The 26,480-nt window shown below is 43.0% G+C and overlaps 1 protein-coding gene across 1 annotated transcript in view; it reads left to right on the forward strand.

Annotated features, from left to right (window-relative positions):
• The window catches only part of bi (T-box transcription factor bifid), a 62,517-nt gene extending 36,955 nt beyond the window's left edge, over positions 1-25,562 (forward strand). The window contains exons 5-8 of the mRNA XM_070218975.1: positions 16,930-17,076; positions 17,142-17,218; positions 21,480-21,724; positions 22,413-25,562. Of these exons, the coding sequence (XP_070075076.1) occupies positions 16,930-17,076; positions 17,142-17,218; positions 21,480-21,724; positions 22,413-23,515 (1,572 nt within the window). The 3' untranslated portion in view covers positions 23,516-25,562. The remainder of the gene's footprint in view (positions 1-16,929; positions 17,077-17,141; positions 17,219-21,479; positions 21,725-22,412) is intronic.
• The last annotated feature ends 918 nt before the right edge of the window (positions 25,563-26,480 follow it).

Here is a 26,480-nt window from a genome sequence, read left to right on the forward strand (position 1 = left end):
AGTGGGCGCTTTCCAGTAATTAAGCGGGCGACGATCGACCAAGTGGGTTAGCAATTAACCCTTGGGCCACTCTGGCCATTTATTATTTATATATAAATATTTTTTTTATTACGTTTACGATTAAAATGCACTCAAGGCGATGACAAATTGCAATGGGGAGTGTACCTAGTTTAATTGCCCGGGCTGTTTGCCTTTGCTTTTGCCAGTGCGTTTCGCGTGCGTCTTAGCTTAAAAAGAAAAAGAAGAAAAATAAAATAAAATAAAATAAAAACGCGCGCACTGTGCTAATTATAGTTGCCCCCTCTCTTTCTTTTCGCATACAGCCCTCTCTCTCTCGCGTTCGAGTGGCCACCTCATTCACACATTTCCGCCATTGTGGTAAAAAGCCATTGCAATCGCTCGCTCTCTTTCTGGCGCCTCTGCACCTTTGGGCTTTTTGCTTTCGCTTTCTCGTCGTGCCTCTCTTTCTGGCCAGCTTCGTCATCTTTATTTATGCCCCAGTCGTTGTTGTTGGTTTTGTTTTTCCTTTTTTTTTTCCTCCTTCTTGCCGTTTTTGTTGGCCTCAAGTGTCTTTTGTCAAGCGGCCATGGATTCTCCTCCTCCAGATTCTCCTGTTTCTTCTGCTCTCGGGCTCCATTTCTTCACTTCCCACTCGACAGATCCTTGGAATGCATCTCTGCTTCTCTCTCTCTTTATTTTTTATGATTCCTATCCTATTTTTTTCTTATAAATATATTTTTTTATATAAATACACTTAAAAAACCATGTTTTTGCCAAAAACCGAAATTCTGATTTTTCTCCAAAACCTATCAGTATTCTGGACGAAACTTAGAAAATAATTGTCCAAATCTGGAATGTCTTACATCGCTGAACTCGTAATTAAATTCCTAATCAATTGGCATTTAAACCTAGAAATTTTTTAAATTTGTAATTTTTTTGCAAAAAATCATGATGTAACCCCTATAAAATGCGAAAATTGGTCAAAAATTAAAAGTTTCGAAAAATAATGGGGAGTGTTAGATTATATTGTAAACTGTCCAAAACAGTATGTGGTTTTGATTTGGTTCAATTTTTGGCCGAATTACAGGAAAAACTTGGCATAAAAAGATCCTGTTTTTGACAAAAACACAAATCCTGATTTTCCACAAAAATCAATCAGTTCTTAAATACTAATCTATGTATTGTACGAAATGTGTTTTTTTTGTGTTTCTTTGTACGATTAAAAGGAAGTTTAAATGTTATAAATGCATTTCTTTATTTGCTTTTATTTACAAAAGTATTTTCATTTTTTATTCCGATTCCTTGCAGTGTACATTTCTTGTTGTGCCCGCCTTGTCTTAATTTATTCTGCTCATTTGTTCGCTGCACTGCATGCAAATTGCCAACAGCCATTGCTGTTTCGCTCGCACACTTAACCTGACACCCGGGAAAAGGGAGGAGATTTTTCGGTGGAGTGGGTGGCCATGTGGATCTGAATGCAGTGGCTCCAAGTACTACTGGCAGTACTTGACAAACACCCAAAAGCAGTCGCTCTCTTTCCCACTGCCAAATGGCTGTCTCTTTCTTTTTTGGCGCTCATTAGGGGAAAAAAATGAAAAACATTTCCGTTTGCCGAGTGGCTGAGGCAGAGGCCATATCCTCGCATTTTGCTCCCTGTTTCAAGTGCGCTAATGTCTTTCGAGTGCTTCGCACTCTTCACTGACTCATTATTTAGGCATTATTATGCAGGCATTCAGTGGGGTTTTTGCATTCAGCATCCAGCTCCTTATTGTCACAGGTCTCTTTTTCCAATTTTTTGCATATTTTCATTCCCATTTAATTGGATTTCTTAAAGCTGCGCCTTCACTTAATGGGATTGCCATTTGTGACCGAATGCGATTTGTGATTTTGCATTTTGCGATTTACCATTTTCCGATTCGAGTTCGAGTTCTTCAAGTGGCCAAGCGGATAAATGGGTAGCCCGGATGAATCCAATGAGTGGCAGGTGTTGGCAGCTTGAAGTTGGACTGGGGGATTAGCCGGGCTCAGTCGATTGTTTCCTGTCTGAGTTTTATTTGTGGATGGGCGGAGTCGTCGAATGGGGCTTACAAGATGTGGGAAGCCATACGAAAAAAGAAATAATGTCCAAGTAAAGAGAAATGTTACATTTCCATTATAATAACGATCTAGTCTCGAGCAATAATCAAATACTACCATATAATTTTTAAAAATCTTTCCAAAATTCAATAGAATTTCAACCCTCACGAATATCCCAGCAGAAATACCATACATATTTGATGAACTTTTGATTGCTGACCAGGCACACTTTTGAACACTATAATTTCGATAGTCATTTCTCGAGGTTCCTTCTCGATGGTGTGGGTCCCCCAATTTCTTGACCCGCGTAGAGTGCGTGTGTTCCACTTTTGTCTGGCAGCCATTTACAAACGATTTGTCAACCGGCTAACTGACTTGGCTTTTCCTGCCTCTTGTTTTCGGGGCCCCCCAAAAAATAAACCAAAAAAAAAAACATCGAAAATCGAAATCGTGGCTTGTTTAGACGATGGTAGCCCTTGGCTAAGAACTACTCAAAAACATATTAATCATGCAGCATCAGCAGGCCCAGACAGCTGAAGACAGCACACGAAACGAAATCGTTTAATTGCCACTAACTCAGACCCCAGACTTCGGGCCTCAGAGCTCAGACTTAAGTTCTCGGACTGAGCCAATCATGGTGTGCTGGCGTGAGTCAGTTAGGGCCCAATTATGGCTGATAGACAGGGTAGATGCAAAAGATATATACACTGGAAGAATATAAAACAAAACTCGAGAATAAATTTCATGTAATCTATGCTATCAAAGTAGCACCCACATTTTTCGCAGGCTGACTAAAAACCGAATACAAAACCACAGGAAAAATCTAAAATTAAAACCGAAATTTGGATTTAATTCGGAGATGTAAACTACGAGAAAATTTAACCATATTCAGCGCAAATAAAAATATTTTTTTTAACATATTGATATATTTTTCTCTGCTGATCTCGAACCTCGTCGGGTGGGCAATTTGGCGTTTATCAATAACTACTGGGAGATCTTTTGTGCCCTTAAGAGCACCTCGCTGAGCTGGTCAAAATCAACAATGCTAATATGTGTAGGCCGCCCGCAGGTCAAAACCACAGCCATATCTCTGGGCCTTTGCCTTTATGTGTAGTATCTGTATAGTATCTCTGGCATATCTGTATCTGTGCTAACGACTAATTTCAGTTCCCACGGAGATTTGAAAATTAACATTTTGCTTAGCTCTCGGGCTCTTGGACTCTGTTTTGGGCTGGATTTTGGTTTGTTGTTACAGTTCCTGCGGCTAAAATCCAATCGAATCCAATCCACCTGTGTGTATTTCGGATATTACCTGGCTGACTGGCTGACTAGCTGACTGGCCGACTGACTGACCCAAGCGAAACGCACACAGAGGGACCCAATAATTTTGTAATTAATGATGTGAGAATGAGCTGCGGACAGCCAGAGTCTGAGTTTGAGTTTGAGTTTGAGGTAGAGGTTGAGGCTCGGGCCAAGATTTAACCCCTTTTGGCCCTCTTATCCCTCTGGAGCTGTCGACAGTAGGGTGCCCCATGAGTGAGACCCCCGGGCTGCTGGGTTGTTTGGCTTTTTGTCATCATCATCAGCAGAAGCAGCCGCTCGGCAGCTCGGCTCGGCATCATTAGAGCCAGATTATACACTCTTGTGAATCGGTTTCTATATCTGTATCTGCATCTGTTTTGTATCTTTTGTCTTCACTGTGTGTGTGCTCGAGTGTCGCCAAAGGCTTCAAGTGGCTTTCTATTGTTGTGATTGTGATGATGATGCTGCTTCTGCTTCTCCTGTCTTGCCCATTGATTAATTGACTTAAATCGTGTCTGGGGATTAATGCGCACCGTGTGTGCTACTTGAGCGCCACAATCCCTCTAATGGAGGGAAGCCTGTAATGATATCTGAATCTGTGAGCCAATTAATTAAATGATCTTTGGAAGTGAATATTTGTTTGGGGTTTTTGGTTATGGTAACTAAATTCAAACCTATATTATATTTAAAAAAATATATATTTATTTTTCTTTAACAAGTAGAATCAGCACAAGCAATACCTTCGCAAAATGGTTTCAAAGGTTTCCCCTTCAGAGCTTTTCCCATTGTGGAACTGGAACCTTTCACTCGGCACTCTGATTGGGGATTTTCCTGGGCGACAAGACAGCTACCATCTGGTGACGACGACGGTGGCAACTTCTGGTTGTGCCCAAAGGCCTTGCGGCTTAGCCCAACCATCCCCCGTCGAAATTATCTGTCTTCCCAGTCAGTCGGTCTTGGGTCTCTCGGTCTTTTCCTCCCACTGGCGGCCATTCGGGGCGGCCACCCGCTGCTCACGACGCTCGCTGATAGGCCACCCCGCCGAAAAAGTTTTAAGGAAAACCCAAACTGAGGCAAACGAAAACCACCATCATGCCAAATACCACCTTTGTATGGCTCAATGGTTAAGTGTTGCGCAGCTTGTAGTTTTGTCGTCTGTTGGTTGTTGGTTAGCTGTTCGTAGCTGTTCTTGGCTGGCAAAAGGTCAGAACTCAGGCTGCTGTTTTTGTCGTGCCAGCAACATGTGTACCCCATCACATGGTCGCCACGACAACGTTGAGAAGCGAAAGGTAAGCAAAGGAAAAGAAAAGAAAAGAACGGAGGCCCTTTCCCCTTACCAGACCCCTTACCCGACCCCTTACCCGACCCCTTACCCCGTCCCTTTTTGATTTGGCCAACCGCCCCCGATGCGATTTCGATTTCTATCGATGAATTTCATTTGTGTTCTATTTACTGATAGCCATCTAAACTGCGCTCTGCTACCGACGGCCAGCCAACTTAAAGTCAAAGACGCTGCCTAAGCCAATTTGTATGGGAGTCCGGGGCCGAGGCACAAACAAATTTTATGCAGTCAGGGGCCCCCATCAATATATATACGAATATATATACGTATATAAACCGGTTGCTTGTCGCTTCCTTTGGCGCACGAGTTTTCAGCAAAAATTTCTTATCTGTCCCAGAGAGCCTCTTGCTCGCTGTTTTCTCGAGCTGGTTTCAAAAATTTTATGGCAGCAGAAGCGGCGACCACCGGCCTGAAAATAAAAAAGGAAAAAGAAAAGAAAACAGGAGACTCTTCTTCCAAAGACACTGGCGTTAGCAACGTGGCGACCTTCAGAAGACCGAGAGCCACGCATTTGTCTCTACGCCATAAAAATGCAGGGGACCTCGGCTTATTATTTTGGCAGTTCGAATTTGTTTTGGCCCCAAGAATCGGGAGGGGGGATAACCGAAGAAGCCGAAGACGCCGAAGAATCGAAGAATCGAAGCGAGGCAGCCAGAGCCACGGTCTCCGTTGATTTCGAGTTAAGATTTGAATGTCGCTCCTCCTCCGCCACGAAGACAATGCCCCAAAGTTGTTGTCGTCGTCGTCCTGTGGCGCTCACAAAAGCTCGTGCTCGGCTAAGAACCCAAAAGACCCCCTTTTCGAATCCCCTTTTTCCGACTTTGACTGGCCGCTGGTGGCCTCAACGTCGTCGTCGTCTGCATCGTTGTCTGGAGCTCTTTTATTTTATTTGCTACGTTTTTTTTCGGTTTTACTTCTCTTGGATTTCAATTTTTTTCTTTATTTTTTTTTTGGGCTGGCTGGCGCCTGCGGTATTCCTTTGTCGTCGTCGTTTTCGCTTGTCGTCGGCTTTGGAGACCGCTCGCCTATATGAGAAATGATCGGACATGGGAAACAAAAGATTTGCAAATGTCTTTGGCTTTTTGGTTGCCGAATGCAAGGAGCGTGGAGAAGGGGGCTTCACTGGACAGTGGACACTGGACAGTGGGCGACAGGTGACGCCAGGCAGCCAGCGAGCGAGCAACGAGGCATCTATTTAAGCCAAGAGGCTGGCCAAGCCAATTACATACAAAATACAAGGCCTGACAACGACACACATTCATCTTGGGACGCGGCGACGCGACGGCGGCAACACAGGCGCCGGCTAAGCCGCCGTCCTGTAACAAGCTTTCGGGGGCAACATCACATTGGATCGGATCGAATGGTATATATGGTATATGGTATATATATGCCACTGCCCCTTCCTTCCTGCTTTGCATGAGGATGTGGGGATGTCGGGATGCTGTTTCTTGGGCGTGCTGCCTGCTAACTGCTAACTGCTGACGCCGAAAGCCAACAGCCAACTTGTTAATTAGGCACAAACGAACCGCTGAACGCGACAAGGTCGTTCTCACTGCCGATTTGCCAGCTAACGGGTTTGGATGTTGCAGCTGCAAGAGGCACGCACTCGGTTGGCTAACCCAATTCCAGAAGCTATGGAAAGGGGAATTTCATTGGGCAGAATTTTAATCTCAAGGTATTTTGTACTTGAGTGGGAAAATACTAGACAAAGTTAGCTGATTAGAAGGAAAATATATTAAGGCCCCACGTTGGGCGCCAATTTTGTGCTTGAATGGTTTGCAGAGGTAGTGTGAACTACTCACCCTAGACAAATTGAGTAATTATTTATTAAGGTCTTAGTTCCCAAGGCTTCCCATCCAAAGAAAGCTCTTGCTGCAATTGCCTGCCTAATTTGTGTCACTTGAAGGCCCCACGTTGGGCGCCACAAAGTGAGCGAGTACAACAATGGGGAGCTGCTTTTCGACTTTCGAACCAGCGGTGGCCCGCACTTTGGGCGCCTTATCGCAGCTCGTCTTGTGTGTTTTGTGGCGGCTGTCGTGGACCACCGGTCGCGAAACTACCGCCCGGTTCGCTTCGCTTCGGTCCGGGCCGGGCCACAAAAAACAGCAAAACGCAATGTGGCACTTAAGGTGGCTACCGCTGGCAGCTCGCTACGCAGGCGCTCCGATTGCCGAGTTGAGCTGCGTTGACCATCATTCCCCCATTCTTCTTTATCATTAAACGCATAAATGCGAATCTGCAACATCCGAAGAAGAAGCTGCAGCGGCAACAGCAGCAGCCTTGTGTGGATATTTATGGGACGTAAATTTTTATGTCTCGGCCTGGGATCGATATGTACTTGGCATAGGCATACCCATAGCCATAGCCATCGTATTTCCCACCGAAACGCGTCGGTAGCAGCGCCATTGCCATCGTCATCATCATCATTATCATCGTCATCGGGTATCGTCATCGGCATCGTCATCGTCACATGAATCTGCCATTTTATTGCCAACTTCACTTTGGCGGCAATGTTATTAACGCACATTTTTATGGCCTTCATGAGGATGCTCTACCTTTTCTTTAGCTCCCACTGTCCAACGCTCAACGCTTTTGCCCCTATAAAATTAAAATTGATTTCTAAGTTTGGACTCTTGTGTGTGGCTCGATTGACTTTCTTTCTTTTGCCGGAATCAACTTTGACCAGCTCGCACTCATTAGCATAGATCGCTGTGGGATCGCAATCACGGAAATTGTGGGCAGTCGACCTACTACCTTATAAGACCTCCACTCATTTTCTCCACTTTGTCGATTTTTGGGGGGCTACGATTTCCGTTGCAACTGATTAGCTGCCAAATTGGTGGCGGGAAAAAAGGGGAAAGGCAATATATGAATGAACAACAGCGACAATTTCCTCAATCAACGCTGAGGGGCGGTGTACGCTGATTAGCATAATTTTACACTTAATTTCTCGATTAGCCGCAAGAAGCCACAAACACACAGCGAATAGGAATCGGAATTGGTTTTTGTTGGACCCATTTTCGGGGTGATTGCAGCGCACCTTAGCCTCTCGAAACGTTTATGACCTCTAAAACGTTAATTAAAAATACATATTCCGTTCGGGGGCCCCGAAAGCGAGGAAATGCCACTGCCTATCGAGTGTAAAATATCTATCAGCTCAATAAAATTACCGCCTGCTACTATTCTCAGCATTAAATGTTTAATGAATTTATAATTGGGACTTGATTGTCGAAGTACTAGAAGTGCATTTTGAATGGGGATATTAGGATTTCATTAATAGAGAATGGGTATTAAGTGAATCAGTAGCAGTTCCCGATTTTCCCCTCCTGTGAGTGACTAACCCTAGGTTTCATGCATTTGATTTCGGGTCTGCTAATTAATTTTTATATCCCTTCTCTTCGCCACGCTCTACCATGGCCTTTTCCTTTTCTTTTCCTTTTGGTTAATTAAGAGAAAAGAGCTGTGATCTTTTCTGCTCCCCAGTTCTTCTAGACCAGTCAACTCGGGGAGTTTGGAGTTTTGGAGTTTAAAAGCGGGTCGCACAGCGTGTGGCTCTTCTTTGCGCCAGTGAGACTCTGAAAACTCCAAGAAACTAAAACAGAAACAGAAACCCTGCCCACACACACGCTGCGCTGACCCATTATCAGGCTCATTTCCATTTCCATTCCTTTTTCTGTTTTTCATTCATTAAAACAAAAGAATACAAAACGCCACAGTTTCAGACTTTGAATATATCAAACAAGTGACGATTTGTATGGTAGGATGACTGACTGATGTCCGGCTGCCAGTAATTAAGTTATAAAACAATTTTAATGCTCCGCTGAGCCTGAGCCCTTTGATAAGATAGCGGTTCCCATCAAAGTGGATGGGATGGTGTGGGATCTTCTGGATCATCTGTGGGTCACTCAGTCAGTCAGTCAGTCAAGACGAAGGAAAAAACAACCAAAAATCGATTGCCAAATTAAGAACCCAAAACGGAGTCTCCAATCTCCCACAACCACCAACATATAACCACTCGACATATAAATGCGGCTCATTAGTCGAACCTGCGCAGCCCATTAATTGCCTAGATATCTGGGCTATCTGACCCGGCTACTGTATTTGCCATCTCCATCTCCGCTTCAGTTTCGGTTTCGGTTCCAGTTTTTAGTTTTTAGTTTTTTTTTCAGTTTCAAGCTGAATTTCGGTTCAAGTTCCTGCTCCCCGGGCTTTCACCTCCCCTTGGAGCTTTTATTTTCATTAACATAAAATGTTTTGTGTTGATTTTTATATACAGTAAATTATCGGCAATTTATGCCGCAGTCGGGGCGGTCGAAAGACCTCTCCTTTCACATTTTTCCTCTCAGTTCGGCTTCCATTCTTCGTCCATTCATAAAAAAAAGAAGAGCGCGGGGCGAACATTGCGTATACTTAATTTATCGACACTTAATGTCAATGATGCGAGTCGGGCCGCACTTCAATTAAAGCCTCCAGATCCTCTCCATCCCCTCCACTCCCCATCGTTTGAGCTGAGTGTGTGTCTGCATTATGCTTAACACTTGTCGAACAGTAGCCTGGGTCTCAGAAGTCCGGGTCCCGATCTTAGTTCCCAGTCCCAAGTTCCAAAGACAGGCCCGCATCGCACAACTCTTCTGCATGCGTGCAAATAAATTTGTCTTTTAGTAATTGCCCAGTTTTCGGAAGGAGATGCCACATCCCAGAACTCAGATCCCCAGTCCCTTGGTTGGGAGGTAAGGGATAGGGATTGGGACCTGGGATACCAACCTGGTATAATCATTAACGCTTCCAGTTGAATTTCATTAAGCCAGCGGACTAAAGAGCAGGAAGACAGAGAGAAGGCCGAAAGGGAATAGGCTGAAATCGAAATATTATAATGCATTTTGGGGATATATCTGATTGCCAATTGTCAATCAAAAGTATTTGGATAAAACAAAAATTTAAAAAAAAAATTAAAATAGAAATCTTGAATACTAATTGATTCATAAACACAGTAGCAATTCTTAGGATTCAAAAGGGAATCGGCTAAAATCGATATATTATAGTGATCTTTGGGAATATATCTGATTACCAATTTTAATCAAAAGTATTTAAATAAAAAAAAAAAAAAAAAAAAAAATTTTAATCTTGAATTCAAATTAATGCAATTACTTAGATAAATAACTTAGATCAAGTAGTGATCGTTTAATTAAGGATACTTCATAGAACTCAAAATGTCCCATTGATGGATTCCCAGCTCCCGAAAACCCCCTACCCCTCCTACCCACCACATCCGTATGTCGGTTATTCCGATTATGCCAGGTAGATCGACGATCGGCGATCTTCGAAGAGCAGCTGAACTACTTAAGGTAAACAGCAACACCAATCGCAACACCAACACACACGTTATTTGCCTAAGCGAACAACTTTGGTGGACAATCGCTTAATGGCTCGCCTGCGGAACATGAAAAAATACTCAAGTGTTATCGATTAATGTCCAAGTCTAGCGGCTACCGAACGAGCGGCTGAGCCAGAATCAAGAACCTGAGACCAGAACTCAGAACTCGGCATACAGAACAGTTGAATACTCCAGAGACCCAAAACCCAGAGCCCAGAACCCAGAACCCAAAACCCGAAACCGAAACCCAAATCGAAATCGAAAGAAGATGCGACCGATGGAAACCCGCTTCTTCTGGGCAGTTCGCCGATGTGCGGCGGCTGCTCAGCCAAAACTCAGTGGCTAAATGGACGACAACAACTTGAACGACAACGACAACGTCGCGAGTTGTTGGTTCTTTATTATGATTATTCGCCTTTTTAATAAAGAAGAACAAAAGGCGCCGACAAATATGGCAAAAAGAAAGAAAAAAGTAAAACTGCGGGCTAAAGGAAAAATGAAAATAAAAAATAAAAATACAGGGGCATAAAGAGGGGCTTTCGGTTGATTGCGGCATTTGGATGGTGCTAATGTCATCGAGCGTTGAACACCTTTATCAGTGTTGCATTGAAATGCACACACGCATGCGCCGAATGGCCAGTTGCATGTTGCATGCAACACTACTGTTGCTACTCCTTCTTATCGCAGCAAAATAGTTGGCCCAGACCAGACCCGATATCCCCGATCCCCGAACCCCGAACCCCTAACGATCCAGCGATCTACCAAACCAACGATCCTACAGTCTTTCTCAGTGGTGGGTCGCCGTTCAATTTATTAGCTGCAATAAAACGCAAATCATCGAGCCGCTGAGCGAAAAGAGCGCGGCATCGGCAAAGTGTTGAAATCATTTGAAATATTTGTCATTCGCTGATAGTCTGGTCTAGTCCAAGGGGTATATATACATACTGGCTTCGAGATCGGTAGCTCTCTCGCCTGACCATTAGCCGATCCTAACCGATCCTCTCGCTTCTTCGGCCCGAGTTTTTATCTATGGCCCGCCGAGCTCTCCATAACTCGACTCATTTATAAACAGGCAGCGGCGGCGGACTTCACATAGACGACGGGGCCTCTCTTTCTGACCAGTCGCTAATTTATGGCCCTCCTATGGACTAGACTTCCCCTTGCCCCTTGCCATCCTCCCAAGATTGGATAGTAATAGCAAACGCAAACGCAAAAGCGATAAATAATCATCGATAGTTGAGGCTAAGGTGTTTGTGCGCTTTATGTGGGTGGCGGCAGTACAAAACGATTATTAATGAAGCAACCGTGCCGGCAAGCAGGCAAATTACAAATCGATTAACGTCCATTGAAGGAGTGTTTTTTACGATTTAAGCTGCTTGAATTGGTTATGGCCAAGTTTTGCAAATCGATTACTTGCCGATAAGTTATGGCTTTCGGTTTGGCAGTTCATATTTCATTTATGATTACTGCCTTTGCACTTATCGATTTAATCGAAAATCAAGCGAAGGTTTTTCACACTTATCGATTTAATCGAAAATCGAACCATTATTTTGTATACATTACTTTTACTCACTTTTACTCGCTTTAGGTGTTCGGCTTTCTGCTTGACTTGCCTATCGATAACCCGTGGCTATCGGGAGCCCGGTGGGGACCAGGATCAGTGGGCCGCATCCAACCGCAGCCACTGGGTGCCAAAACTCATGTTCCGAGCTGGCTTTTCGCTGGGCATTCGTTTTCAGCTCCCGGCCAATCGACTGTGACTGCTGTTTGCTTTTTTTTGCTTTTTCCGTGGAGAGGGGGTGGATATTTTCCAGAGGACCACGCCAAGCACGATCGATTTGCATAAGAAGAAAGGAAGGAAAAGAGCCCGCAGTGGACAGGCAAAGGCATCATTAGGCAGCTGCCGTAGCGATTTCATTGAATATCGAATGTGGGGTTTCTTTTTTTCTTTTTGCTTTTTCTGCGGGGCCCCAAAACGCCGCCCATTTTGCTAAGCAAATTTGCAATTGGCTGCAGTCTGCTGGGGTTTTTGAAATGTAAAGGAGGTTGGGGGTCCCACATACAACATACAACTCTTTCTGTCTGCCTCTGTATCTCAATCGGTTTTCTTGTGGCCTTCGCTTCGTGTTGTCATTAAAATGTAAATCCGTTTAATTAACATTTTAGCCCCCCCCTCTCGCTGGTGGAAAAACGACCACCGGCCGATAAGACAGCCGAAAAGAATTGTTATAAATTGTAAATAAATTTAGACTCGGTCAGCGTATTTCTTAAATTCGAATTCTCATTCGTTTCGATTGGCAGCTGCATCGTGAGAGTTTTGACATGTCCGGTAGAAGAGATTTTGTTCAATCTTGGGTGGCTTTGTTTGCCCAGTTTCTCGTCTTTTGTTTCTCCGTTTCGGGGGCACTAAAATTATGCATAATTTACAGATTAATATGAGCATGCCAGCTCCGGTGGCCCCATGATGGGTCTACTGTAGTCTGTAGTCTGTAGTTTGTAGTCCCCTAAAATCTGGAATCTACCTGATCCGGCGACTTAATTAAGACATGGGTCTCTACGATCTTGGATCCCAGATCTCCGATCTCCGGCTGATCAAGAGTTTCGTTCGTTCGTGTCGATATTTATGGTATAGATCGCTCAATATGCATATCGCTTAATACTTAATACATAATACTGAATACGGCTTAATAAAAAACGACTCGACGCGATCTCGGCTTAGTCATCATTATCATCATCGGAGGCTCAGCGGCTCAGAGGCGCTTCAATTATGGCCATAATTGGTCAACAGGTAGCCGAAAATGGTTGTGCTGCCTAATTGAGTCCGGCGATGATCGAGAGTTTATCATTGTCATTGGATTTGTGGACTGAGCGGTGCCTTAGAACTCGCCAATGTATTTTGAGATCATTGAACCAATAACGACGATCCAGGGGTTCAGTTGATCAACCAATCAAGCCATCAGTTGTTCAAGCCGAAAATAAACATTTTGTTGATCACTTGCTGCCAATTTCAATTTGGCATCGATCTTCTTAACACGATCTCTAGATCGATTGGTCTTTTTTTTTTCTCTTTCCCCAAAGAAACCCAATTAAAAGTGGCCAAGTTGGATAACTTGGATAAGTTGGCTAAGTCGGACATTCACTCACGATCACCTTTTGCCAGAGTTCTTCTATTTGCCATTTTGCCATTCGGCTGAACTTTCCAACTGACGAGGAGTCAATTCAATCTAACTGGCGATCACCGTTAACTCGCTGGTTACATGCCAAATCGAATCAAAGTGTGAGTGATCATTCAATTAACCCAGCACGCCAGCAACACCAAGCTGCAACAGCAACATCGGTAACAGCAACAACTCGACGACAGCAATCACACAAGGCAACAAGCAACAGCAACAAACAACAGCGACAACGACAACGACAACGACAGTAGTGCCATCATCAGTTAAATTATGTGATAATATGCCAACAATGAGTGTGCAACAACAGCAACAACGAGCAATCTCCCAGCAGCAACAGCAGTAGCAAAAGCGATTTTACCTTTTAGCAATCAACACGCAAAAGCCAAAAACAAACGTGTTGCTGGCGGGGGAAGGAGCAACATCAGCAACGCAACAGCAACAGCAACAAGAGGAGCTCAAGCTGGGTGCAGATGCAACGAGCAACCAGCAACCAGCAACACGGGAGCAACAGCAGCAACACCAAAGGCAACATAAAATTGTCGCACCATTTTTGGTATTGACCGCCGGCGGCTCAATCAGTTTGTCACCCGGGCGATATATAGAGTGATTAACTGCTCAGCGGATTGGCACGGATTGCACTTTGTCAATATATATATATATATATATACACAGAGCAATCACAGGAGCAACATACGTGCTGCAATGCTGCAATGCATAAGTGCAATCATATATGTGCTAAAAATCTAGGCAATATTTGATGCATAATTGCCTTGGGTTTTTGTTCGCCAATCAATTCAATCAGCAAATACAATCACGCCAGCAGCAGCAGCAGCAGCAGCAACATCAGTTGCTGTTGCAGCAGCAACATCAGCAGCAATCTGGTTGCTGCCTGTTTGAGTGACGACAACTGCAACTGGCGACGACTGCGTGGCGTCCGTGTAATCGCACTTCATGTCTAATTAGACTTGTTTATGCCCATTTGGAAAAAGTGCAGAGCACTGAGTAGCAGCAACAGCAACAGCAGCAGCAACATTGCATGCTTATATTTTTATGGCTATCTTCACGGTTATTTTCATTTAAATCGCAATTCAAACTCGGCACAAACTCAGCGACCAAAATGACATTTTAAATGACAATTTTGCGCCTTGTGCAAAATGCAAAATGCGCCATGCATGGCAGCCCAATGAAAAATTAACGTAATAATGCAAATTGTTTTATCAATAAATTCTAGACACACACACAAATACACACACATACACTGCGATAAACTGGCGGCGTAATTATGATGATTGTCCAAATGAATTTATGTGTCAATAAATTTAAAGCAAATTAGCAAATGACGTTTTAAGTTGACGACAACGACGTTTTGCCTGCAATTTATGGACTGCGTTGCGATTTGTTATTTTTTATTTACTTTTTTTCGGCTTTCGCTTCGCATTTGATGGATGATCAGCCAGTCGGTCATAAAGTGTTTGCCTTTAAAAGGCTCTCCAACTTGGGCCAATTGGATATTTGATTTCGATTTTCATTTTCCACGGGGGCTAAAAGGCTAAAAAGCGGGTGGAGCAAAAGCGTTTAGTTCAAAATGGCGGGCAATTAATCAGCTCTTTGTTGGCATTTTGTTTGGCCTTTTGTGTTTGGCGTTTTCGGAATTTTTCGGTGTTTTTGGCTCTCGTTGAAGTGTTCGACATGAGGAGGGCTTCCAAAAAAGGGGGGAAAATCTGATTTGATTGGCTCGAAATTCATGGTAATGAAATGCAGGTACAACCACAAATCTATAAACAAAAGAAAATAGTGCAGTCATGTGTCTATCATTTAAGCTGATTAAGAAGAAGAAGTACTAATACTCATACTCAGAAAAGAAAATTAAATTACAAAAATTAGATGAAATTATTTTTAAACAAGTGCTGTATTTTTGAATAATTTAATTTTTAGTTTATTGAATTTTTAAAATATTTCAGACTTGACTTGAGGCAAACTAAAGTTTGTTTTAATAATATAAAAATCATGATTGGGCTTAGTAATCATATTTAAAAAATGAATTCAGTTACCATATTTCTATTTAGAACTTATATTCGGTAATTGAGTTTTTACCATTCTAAGGCATAGTATTATCTACTTTTTGTAGTCTTTTATATTTTTGGGTATTCGTATTGCTTCAAAATGAAGTCTTTATCCCCTCGTCCACTGGCTTTCGTCATCCTTGAATCTCCGCCCAAACACCCAAACACCCAAAAGCCATTCACACAGCACTCGCATTAGTCACACCTTCGTTTCGCTTGGGCCCGAGTCGCCATTGGTGGTCCGGTGGTCTTGGGGTTTTGGCTTTGGCTTTGGCTTTTAGCGAGAGGCGTGCGAATCCGGCGCAGATACAAGATACAAGATACTCGTACTATGAGATACACATTGTGGGCTGTCTCGCTTTGTTTGCTCTCTTTGTCTCCTTGCTTCGCTCGTTCTTCGTTGTAGCAACAAACCAAAAGTTGTTTTTTGTTTCGTTGTTTCGTTTTTTTTTTCTTTTTTCATTCCAAATTACACGAACAAAATGGCGACGGGTGCTGCTTGTGGGGTCTCCACACGCAGCAGCAACATCTACAGCAGCAACATCTACAACAGCAACATCAACAGACACAGCAGCAACTTGTCCGGGTTTTACTAGGCCTGTTTGTCTCTTAATCGAAGTCGAGCCGACGAGTTATGGTAATTAAAAAGGTGTTCCTTTCTGCAACAACGAAACGGATCGAAATGGATTGGGCCATCTATATAGAGGGGGGATATTGCAGCTAGCTTGGGGGGTCTCTCTCCTTCTCTGTATCTCTCCCTTTCTGTCTTTCTCAGCCTTTTCTTCTCGGCCGTCGACAAATTCATATTTTATGACAACAACTTTGTATTGGCACAAGGCTCCCTCGTCGTCCTCCCCATCCGTAAACCCTGGTATATATCTCCTCCTCGATTTTCTCGTGCCTTTTGGTGGGTGGTCGTTGGCTGTCTCGCAAATGTTGCCAATGTTGCCGCCGTCGATGTTGCTGTTGCCGCTGCTGTTGCTGTTGGCTGGCGTGTAAAGTGAACGGCGACGGCGGCAAATCGTCAGCAATGTCGCCGTATTTTTCGGGGTCCCTCACCTAGGCAAATTTACGGTAACTGCACGGGGAGAAAATTATTTAAAACTGTCTAAAAAGCAGGGAAATTTTAGTACAAAATTTAAAAAAGGACATACATTTTCGACACCAAAAAACATTTTATATGGTCTTTTTTGGGAGGGATCCTTAATCAGGAACATTTCTTAAAAAATGAATTTTTATAAAAAATAATAGGCGTTAGAAAATATTTATTTAAAATAATATAATGATGCAAAGAATTTTTTTTGTCTCGGATCTTATTTGCAAAAAAGTTTTAAGTAAATGTCTAATTATTTCGCTATAGTTTATTTTATGTATAGAAAGTCCTTCCCCTTCTTAAGGTAATTTTCTCTCAGTGTGCTTGTGCTTGAGGTTTTCTGCCGTTTAGAATAGAGTTTTGTGAATTCTTTGCGCTGCCTTGGTTCCTTGGTCTCCCGTTTTTGTTTTCCCTCGGTTGGTCGAAACGAACTAACCATGGCCGTCTGACAACTTCACTAATCCCCCATCCGTTTGCATCTATTTTTATTTGGCTGCCCGCAGACGATCCTGAACTCGATGCACAAGTACCAGCCGCGTTTTCACCTGGTGCGAGCCAACGACATCCTGAAGCTGCCGTACTCCACGTTTCGCACGTACGTCTTCAAGGAGACCGAGTTCATCGCCGTCACTGCATATCAGAATGAGAAGGTGAGTACTGGGGTCTTGATCGTCTATATTGCTTATTGATCGCTTACTTACCCTTTCCCCCGCAGATAACTCAATTGAAAATCGATAACAATCCCTTTGCGAAGGGCTTTCGTGATACCGGTGCTGGCAAGCGGGAAAAGAAGTGAGTATCACTAGTGAATAATGGGGGCTATGTGATTTTTACGATTGGTTACTGAAGGGCACTATAAATTGGTATACAATGGCAAAAGAAAATATATTTCTAGAAGACTTCCAGAAAGGAAATCAAGGGAGTAATTTAAAAATAAATACTCTATAAAAATACTATGTAAATACTGTACTATAAATAAATATTTGTTTAAAGATTCCTTTGAAAAATTAAGAAAAATAACTACGTAATTAGTTTCAATAAATATACAATTAATCTGGTTTAAAAATAATAATTTTATACAAGAATTTTAGTCAATATTTATCCTAACAAAGTTAAAAGCTGAAGATCCTATATTTTATTATAAATTTTTAGTTTTTAGGAGATTCATAGCTACTTTTTAGGAGATTTAGAAAGAAGTTGCCCCGTTGTTTGCTTCACCTCTCCCCAAAAAAACTCATCCAACTTCACTATTGCCCCGAAAAATCATTATCAAAAAACAAACTAATCAGGACACGGCTAATGGGAAAAGGGCAGGGGAAATGGGAAATGGAAAGGGGAAATGGAAATGGTTGGCCTTTTGTGGCTGCCAGACAATCAAAACTTTGCAGCTCCCTAGCCGAGAACTCATTTGTCTCTTTGGTCTGGAATCGCATCGTATCGTACCGACTGCCATCTAAATCTCCATCTCCATCTCAATCAGGCCAGCCATCCATCTATGTATCCCTGCCCCCCCTTTTCCTGTTTTGTGGCTTGATTAGCAGGCCAAAGCTACGAAATACAGAGATACCGAGATACACAGATACAGATACTTTTACAGGGCGACACAAGGACATTAATTTTTGTGAAATCTATGCGGAACTAATTAGCCTGCAGCTTGTCAAATTGCAAGTCATACAAAGGAGGAGGCTGGGAGATTGTGGGCGTGGCTGATTCGGCTGATATGTCTGATTTAGAGAGCCAACGATGATGATGCTCATGGCCATTTGACTTCTGTTTTTCCGTTCTTCCGTTTCTCTGATGACTGGCACCTCCGATGGCAGCTCGAACATGTAATCCATATTGATGGATTGATTTCAATTTCCTGTCGAACGGAACGAAGGGGGGGAGAACCACATACCCCCTGAAGGGCTGTTAACGATGATGGTCAGGAAAAGCTTTGAGTTTTTAGCACACAGATTTTCCAATTTCTGTTTGCTGTTTTTAGGGGGCTGTGGGGGGTTGATCTATCCCCTTTGTCGAGTGGTTCCGGGTTCCGGGTTCCGGTTTCCTGTGTGGGTGACTTAGCATAATGATGAATGACATTTAATAGCCGAAACCCCCGCGTCGAAATGTCCATGCTTAAACGTTACAAATCAATTTTCACCCACAGCCACCCAACGTGGAACATCCACCGCATTTGACACAAACAATTTACTCAAGTCGAGAACCGAGAAAGCTGATTACTTCTGGCTTGATTGGCATTAGCGTGTCTGTCTAACCTAAGCTCTCTTCTTTTTTTTTTATTTTGTGGCCCAGGCCCAAAAAATCACTGAATTGGCCTGGTCATTGATGTGACAGCCAGTTGTCAGGCAGTCAGTTTGTCAGTTCTTCTACCCAATTGTTAATTAAATGCCAAGGGAAAGGGGCAAAAAGGGGTCGAAAAAAAACAAAACCGCTAAACCGCTTACAATTCCGCAGAGCAAAAGAGCCCAAGTAGAAGAAGAACAACCTGAAAGTCCTGGGAGCTGCCAAAAATCCTTGGCAATTAGTGACGACTTAGTCAACTCTTTTTTTTTTGTCCATCCAACAACCCCCTTTGGCTGCCACGCCCCTGCCATGACAACAAAATAGAAGGGAAAATGGGAAATAGGGAGGGGAAATATATCCTGGGTGCCGGCATGATGGCATTTCGAGTCCTTCACAGCAAGAGATGCTAATTGGTGGCAATCTAGTGCGCAACTTCCGCCGGAATGATATTCAACTGCCGCACTGCACACAAAAACACAAAAAGCGAAACCCCTTTCGGGAAAACTCCTTTAACCTTTAGCCCCCTTTAGCCCCTCGAAAAAACGGCGGCACTACGCCTGCGGCGCAACGAGAACCGGAAATCCAAAGTGAAAACGTTTTAACAGCAGCAATTGAAATTCGCTTTTCTCGGCGCCTTTTGTTGTTCCTGTTGCTTTGCGATTTTTGCGCAAAAACTCTCACCCCATTTGGGATTATTATGCTTTTTTCTAACCCGAGGCGTTAGTTGACAATAGGTCTCGGTCTCTGGATTCTGGATATTTATATATATAAATATATATATGTGTATAGAGAGGAAAGGGGGCTTTGTGGGCGTGCGTGGGCCGTTTAAGCCGCAAATTTAGACGTAATTCAAAAATTACAGAGCACACAAAGCGGAGCGCAATTTCTTTGGACCTCCTGGAAAACCCAAACCACACCCATGGTAATGGCAATAGCAATAGCAATGCGAACAACTCCCTTTTGGGGCGTTTACTCTACTACAACAACAACGGGAGACAAAAGGGCAATAGATAAACGTCTTTAGGTTTTGGGCCGAATTTTATGGGCCCGCTGCATGAGATATTCAGGGACGGAATTAGTGGTAAAAGGTTGAAAATTAAGTGGAAAAAATATTAAAACTATTCTATTAATCCAATAATCCATAAATTTAAGATAAAATACAAAATGTGCCATCACTTTATGTTTAGTAATTGTATTAAGTTTATATTTTTTTACCATAAATATTTTATTACCATAAATATTCGCATAGGATATTATATAAAAAAAAAAAAAATAGAATCCAAAATTTATTGTAATTTATTCAAGTTTAGGATTCAATTTTTTTGATTTATTTTTATAATTTTTTATATATTTTAAGTTTAGCTCCCGATCAAAACACTTGGTAATAATATCTTTATAAATTGAAATCCCATAACCTTCTTATATATTTTTTAAGCGCCCCGAAATCAACGGGCCCTTTTCCGCCAAACTTTTCAACGATCCCAGAGGCAACCCGGGAAAAGTTGGCCGCGTCTTGGCCTTTGTAGTTAAGTGGGTGGGTCAGATACGTTGCCTGGATTAACACAAATTGATTTGCTATTAAATTAGGCTCTCGCACACACAGACACACCAACTCATACACACACAGGTGGAAAAACAGTTAAGTGTAAAAGAAGACGCCCTTGGCGCAATGCCAGCAATGCAAAAGTGGGTGGTTCTGGGTGGTTTCGGGTGGCTTCGGCCTGGCCTTTTCCACTGGGTGTGGTTGCTGTGATAATGATACACACACACCGTTCGCATGTGTGTGCTGCCAGCTAAAATTGCCCAATTTGCGAGGCAGTTTCGGCTTTGATGTGTGAACAACAGCGGTGCGGAAAAATAAGGAAAATTGAAATGGAAAATGTGCGGTGTGATGGGTGGGAAATGCAGGGAGATCCAGGAGGAGGGGGAGGGGGCGGGAAAAGATTGGCCAGAGCAGACACTAAATTACACTAACGTGTTTTGAATTATTTTTCAATTTCATTGTCAGCCGCAGACATACGGACATACGGACAAACGGACGGACAGAAGAGGTTGTGTGGGGTGGGGAGGAGAACTCCGGCCCGTTTCCGCCTCACATTGTTACATTTCAATTAAGGTTCAGTGGGTGATATACCCCGATATACACGTTCAGTTATCCACATTTGGGCTTTCGGTTTTTCGGGGGCACACGTCACAGAACTGACAGAAGGCACTGTATATGCACATATATAGATATATTTTAGCAGTTTTCGGGCTCAAACGGTGCAAAACATGGAGGAACCGCCGCCAGCGCTGGTTTATCATTTAGCAGATATTTCAGTTACCGACAATATTATCAAAGCTTGATACCCTGATCCCAACGAAAATTCCACAGGAAAATCAACCGACAAATGCGGCCAAAAGGTTGAATGGGGAATGGGCGAAACTGATTGATACGACTGGTTTGAGAGGAGGATTAGAGGTGTTATCCGGACTTTTATTAAGTAGGATTTTCGTGGAATCACAGTTAAAGCTTGAAAAGTAACGATATTATCGATTAATCGGACACACCAATATTTTTCTGATACAATATTATGAGAATATCGAAAATATCGATATTTTCTAGCTCTAGTTTCTAGCTTATCCTTAACTCATCCTTTGCCACATAAGAAAACCAATTTATAGAAGTGCTCATTATCAGTATGAAATCAATTGGGGCTATCTCCTTCCACCTGACCATTGGATGTTCTAATTTGTGGCCCCGTCTCTCGTACAACTGTTGTTACAGGCAGGCGCTGATGTCGAATAGAGGGTCCGACTCGGACAAGTTGAATCCGACGCACGTGAGCAGCTCCCGGGCACCGCTCCACCTGGGCCACGCCGGTCGTCCGCCCCACCTGCATCCCCATGCCGCCCTGCTCGACCAGCAGCAGGACGACGACGACAAGCTCCTGGATGTCGTGGGTCCGCCCCAGAGTCCGCTCCTCCCGCTGAGCCACTCGCTGCAGCAGATGCACGCCCACCAGCACTCCGGTGAGTAGTATTCCAAAGTTTACTTAATAAATATTTTAAGGGTTTGAGGGTTCAGTGATGGGTTCAGTGATCCTAAAAACTTAATTTTTGAGTTTAAGAAGTTTTTCAATGAAATTACTATTAAAAAAAAAAAGAATTGAAAGTTTAAAATCTAAACCTTATAATATTTAGTATTTATTTGGTATTAAAATCATATCAATAGTATATTCTAGTAGATACTTTGTATTATCTAGTATTAAATCAATACCTTTCATTTGTCCTACATCTTGTATATTTTTTTTAAAACTATACTACAAAGTTCTTACTTTGTGTTATAAGGTATTAAGTCAATTTCAATTTTGAATACTTTATCCAGTACATATAGTATATTTTTAACACACCTTGGTTATTAGGTATTAAGTCAATTGAACTTTTTTATACTTTATCCAGTGTATATATACTAGATTTTTAACACAATATATAGTATATTTTCTACACTTCATAAGAATTAGTAGAATTTAGTATTAAGTTTATTGAACTTTTTTATACTTTATCCAGTATATCTAGTATATTTTTAACACAATATATATGTTTTCTACACTTTATAAGAACTGATCTCCCATCACTGCTCCTTGAGAGGAAACTATTGACCATATTCCACAACTGATTACTGATGACCCTCCAACCTTTTTTCCATTTCCTCCCACAGCCTTGGCTGCCTGGTTCAATCACCTGGCGGGCGCAGGGGCCGGAGCCTCTGAGCACGCGGCTGCGGCGGCGGCGAATGCCAGCGCGGAGGACGCCCTGCGTCGCCGCCTGCAGGCGGACGCCGATGTGGAGCGGGACGGGAGCGACTCGAGCTGCTCGGAGAGCGTCGGCGGCAGCACCGGCGGTGCCTTCAGGCCCACCTCGACGGGCAGTCCCAAGGAGGCGGTGGGCGCAGCAGCGGCCGCCGCAGCGGCTGGCCTGAATCCCGGCGGCGGCAGCTACCCGTCGCCGAATATATCGGTGGGTCCGCCCATCCATCCGTCGCCGCATCTGTTGCCTTACCTCTATCCCCACGGCCTCTATCCGCCGCCGCACCTGGGTCTGCTGCACAATCCGGCAGCGGCAGCGGCTATGAGTCCCGCTGGCCTCAATCCGGGCCTCCTGTTCAACGCCCAGCTGGCGCTGGCCGCCCAGCATCCGGCGCTGTTTGGCCACGCCTACGCGGCGGCGGGACACACGCCCGTTTCGCCGCTGCAGGGCCTCAAGAGCCACCGCTTCTCGCCGTACAGCCTGCCGGGCAGTTTGGGCTCGGCCTTCGATGCGGTGACCCCCGGCTCGAATGCCAATCGATCGGGGGATCCGCCGGGCGGAGGCCTCGGTGGTGGCGGAGTGGTGGAGAATGGGCCGCGGAGCCTGAGCTCCAGCCCACGGCCGCGACCCGCCTCCCACTCGCCGCCCACCCGACCGATTTCCATGTCGCCCACCACGCCGCCCTCGCTGATGAAGCAGCCACGTGGCGGAGTGGCCCAGTCGCAGCACTCGCCGTCGGAGCTGAAGAGCATGGAGAAGATGGTCAACGGGCTGGAGGTCCAACACAATGGCAGTGCGGCGGCGGCAGCGGCTGCGCTTCAGCTGGCGGAGGAGGCCGCCCAGCACCACCAGGCGCATCACACCCAGGCGCACCACCCACAGCAGCAGCAGCAGCCGCACTCGCACCACCCACAGCAGCCACCGCAGCCGCACTCGCACCACCCGTCGTCGCACCACCAGGCGCACCACCACTCGCAGCACCACGGAGCGACGACGGGCGGCGGGGATCAGTGACAATTACTGGACGGCCGCTCCGATTGCGAGGAGGGCGGCCTGGACTTGGAGCTGGAGCTGGAGGAGGATGTCGAGGAGCTGGAGCAGGAGCAGCACGATCCCGACGACCAGGACGAGGACCGCAGCTCGGTGATCGATCTCGATCTGGATGTCGACGTCTGACCGCGAACGGATGAGCGGGAAAGCCTCTAGCCTCCGAACTACACGGCCACCGTTTTCGTGGCTTAGCTGGGGTTCGGCAGTGTGTACATAATATAATGGATTTGGATGCGGATGTGGATTGGAACCTAGCATATAGGCATTTGTAGCATATAGCATATAGTATATATATATATATATATTGTGCATATTCCTCTCCCTGCTTGAATCACTCTGCCTGTTCTTCGCCAGCTTAAGATATTCTTTTTTTTTTTTGCCTCGTTTCTAAGCAAGCCTAGCCCCTAGAAATCGCTGGCGATCCGCAGGCAAAGTGATGGAGAGGTCTATCGGCAGTCGGAGAAAGTTAAGGGGACGTGGCAAAGGAATCGATGAAACTCTTTTTTAGCACCTTCAAGGGTCAATGGTCAATACTTCAAGATCAAATATACAAAGCAAAAAAAAAAAGAAAAAGGAAGAGAGATACAAGGAGCTCCTTCTCAGACAAATTTATAAGGCATATAAGGCATACGATATGATGTATCAACCGTAAATGTATATTGATTGGATTGGAAATAGCAACATCAAAGATGGCGCCTCTTTATATACATCTAGAACACATATATATAGTATATATAGAAGCGGATATATATACAGATTGTAACCTTAGTAAAACAAACAGGAGAGAAAAACAGGAGGAGAGAAAGAAAAACAATGAAAAGAAAAGCCCACAAAAAAAATACCACAAAAAACAAAATAAATGCAATTTTTTTTCTTAGTCTTAGGTGGATGAATTTTTTTTTAGTAAACGTAAATAAAACCTATATACATAGAAATATATATACATGAATAATTTATGTAGCTCTTAAGTACCAAAATACCGTAAACACTCAACAAACGAACACACATGCAGCACCACCCCCCACCCACACTCACACCCCCACACACAAACACACACCAGTGACGAGTTTTCTTCGTAGACGATGGAAAATGCTTATAAAATAAACCTATATACGAACTATTAGAGCTTGAGTTTTCCTATTTTAACCATAATATTTTTTTTCGATTTTTTTTTCGTACTTTTAAGTTCTAAAAACCAAAGAAGAAAGTAATCAATTTTTTTTCGTATTTTTATTTTAATTTCGGAACCCCCTGAGATGCTAATTTAGGGCACGAGTTCTGTGTGTGTTTATATCATAAATAAAAATATATATACTATAAATGTATGGATAAAAAAATATAATTTTTTTTATTAGTAAAGTACATTTTTTTTGTGTAAGATGGATTGAAAAAAAAGGAAAAAGAAGTGAAAAGAGTTGAATTCAACGCATGTTCCTCGCATAATTTAAGAGAGAGCGACAAAGACGCAGCTAACACACACCCACACACACACCCCCCTCTCACACACACTCGCACACCAGGACACCAGATACACCCACACAAGTAACGAGAAAAAACGAGAAAATTCACAAAAAAAAAATTAAAATAAATTTCTGTAGCAATTTGTTTTCCTTGTAACCCAATAATAATGCAACATCACACCATCACATCATCAACGTCATTATCATCATCACCTGCATCATCATCATCATCAAAGCATTCTTATGATGGAAGAGAATTAATTTTTTTCTGTTGGTTAGCTGTTTTTTGAAAATGAATTATACGCAAAAGCAATATTAATTATAGTTAATTAAATGTAAAACAAACGCAAACAACCCGAAACAAGAACAGCAACAGCAACAACAAGAACAACAAATTATGTACGAAAGGATATATATTTAAATATATATATGTATATGGATAAAATTAATGAAGAAGCAACAACACCTCATGTCACTGCAATTATATATAAAATTAATTAAACAACAACAAAACAAAGGAAATTAAATAAAAATTATTACTAAAAAAAAAAGCAAACAAACACTGAATTTTCAACAAATATTAATGGTACAAACTGGAACAACAACGATGGCAAAACATGCAATCCAAAATGGGTTCTCGTGTTTCATTAGTTTTCCCGCTTATTTGTTTGGATCTCTTTTTTATTTATTTTATTCGGGGCTTATTGTTTGTTGTCTGGTCGCTGGATTTCCCCCCGCTTCCCTCCCCGAAATGAGCAGCGCCAACGGGAATATTAAATAAATGAATAAATAAATATCAGCGACTGGCAAACAGTGCGTGTCATAATTAACTGTCCGCCGTGTGACCCACACTGCCCGCCAATTGTCTGCCTACCGATGGGTTGCCAGGCAATGGCGAATCTGGGGATTTACTGACCAGGCTTTTCACTTCATTGTCCCCAAAAAAAGCCTTTTTACAGCGATAGAGTAAGTATCAAAAGGGAAGTCCCAGTAGAGTCTGTAACTTAAATGATGAAGCTAAGAATAACTGTTATAACAGATTAAATAAATATTTTATTAATTGGAGAGCTTAAAAATTTTTAAACAAATAATAAACAGATAAATAAATCCAGCGTCTAGCTGTAACGTATCCCAAAATAAAAATTGTTCTTTATTACAAAATGTTTTTTTTTAAAACCTTAAAGCAAATCTTAAATATCTAAATTTAATAAAATAAAAATATATATAAATGTTACAAACTGATATACACTTTTTATCCGAAAAATCGAACGTACTAAAAATTTGTTCCTCTATTTATTTTCTTACGAATTGTTTTTCGCAAACTGTCTCTTATCTACACCCTCAATTTTAAAAGTTACTTCAAATCGACTGAAGTTGCCCAACTTGACGGCCGGATATCAAAGGTGTAACATTTAATTTAATAAAAACTTCGCCTGTGGCCTTGACTTCAGTTTCAGTTCCAGTTTCAG

Source organism: Drosophila takahashii, chromosome X (assembly GCF_030179915.1).
Source record: "Drosophila takahashii strain IR98-3 E-12201 chromosome X, DtakHiC1v2, whole genome shotgun sequence".
In the NCBI taxonomy this organism is placed as follows: domain Eukaryota; kingdom Metazoa; phylum Arthropoda; class Insecta; order Diptera; family Drosophilidae; genus Drosophila; species Drosophila takahashii.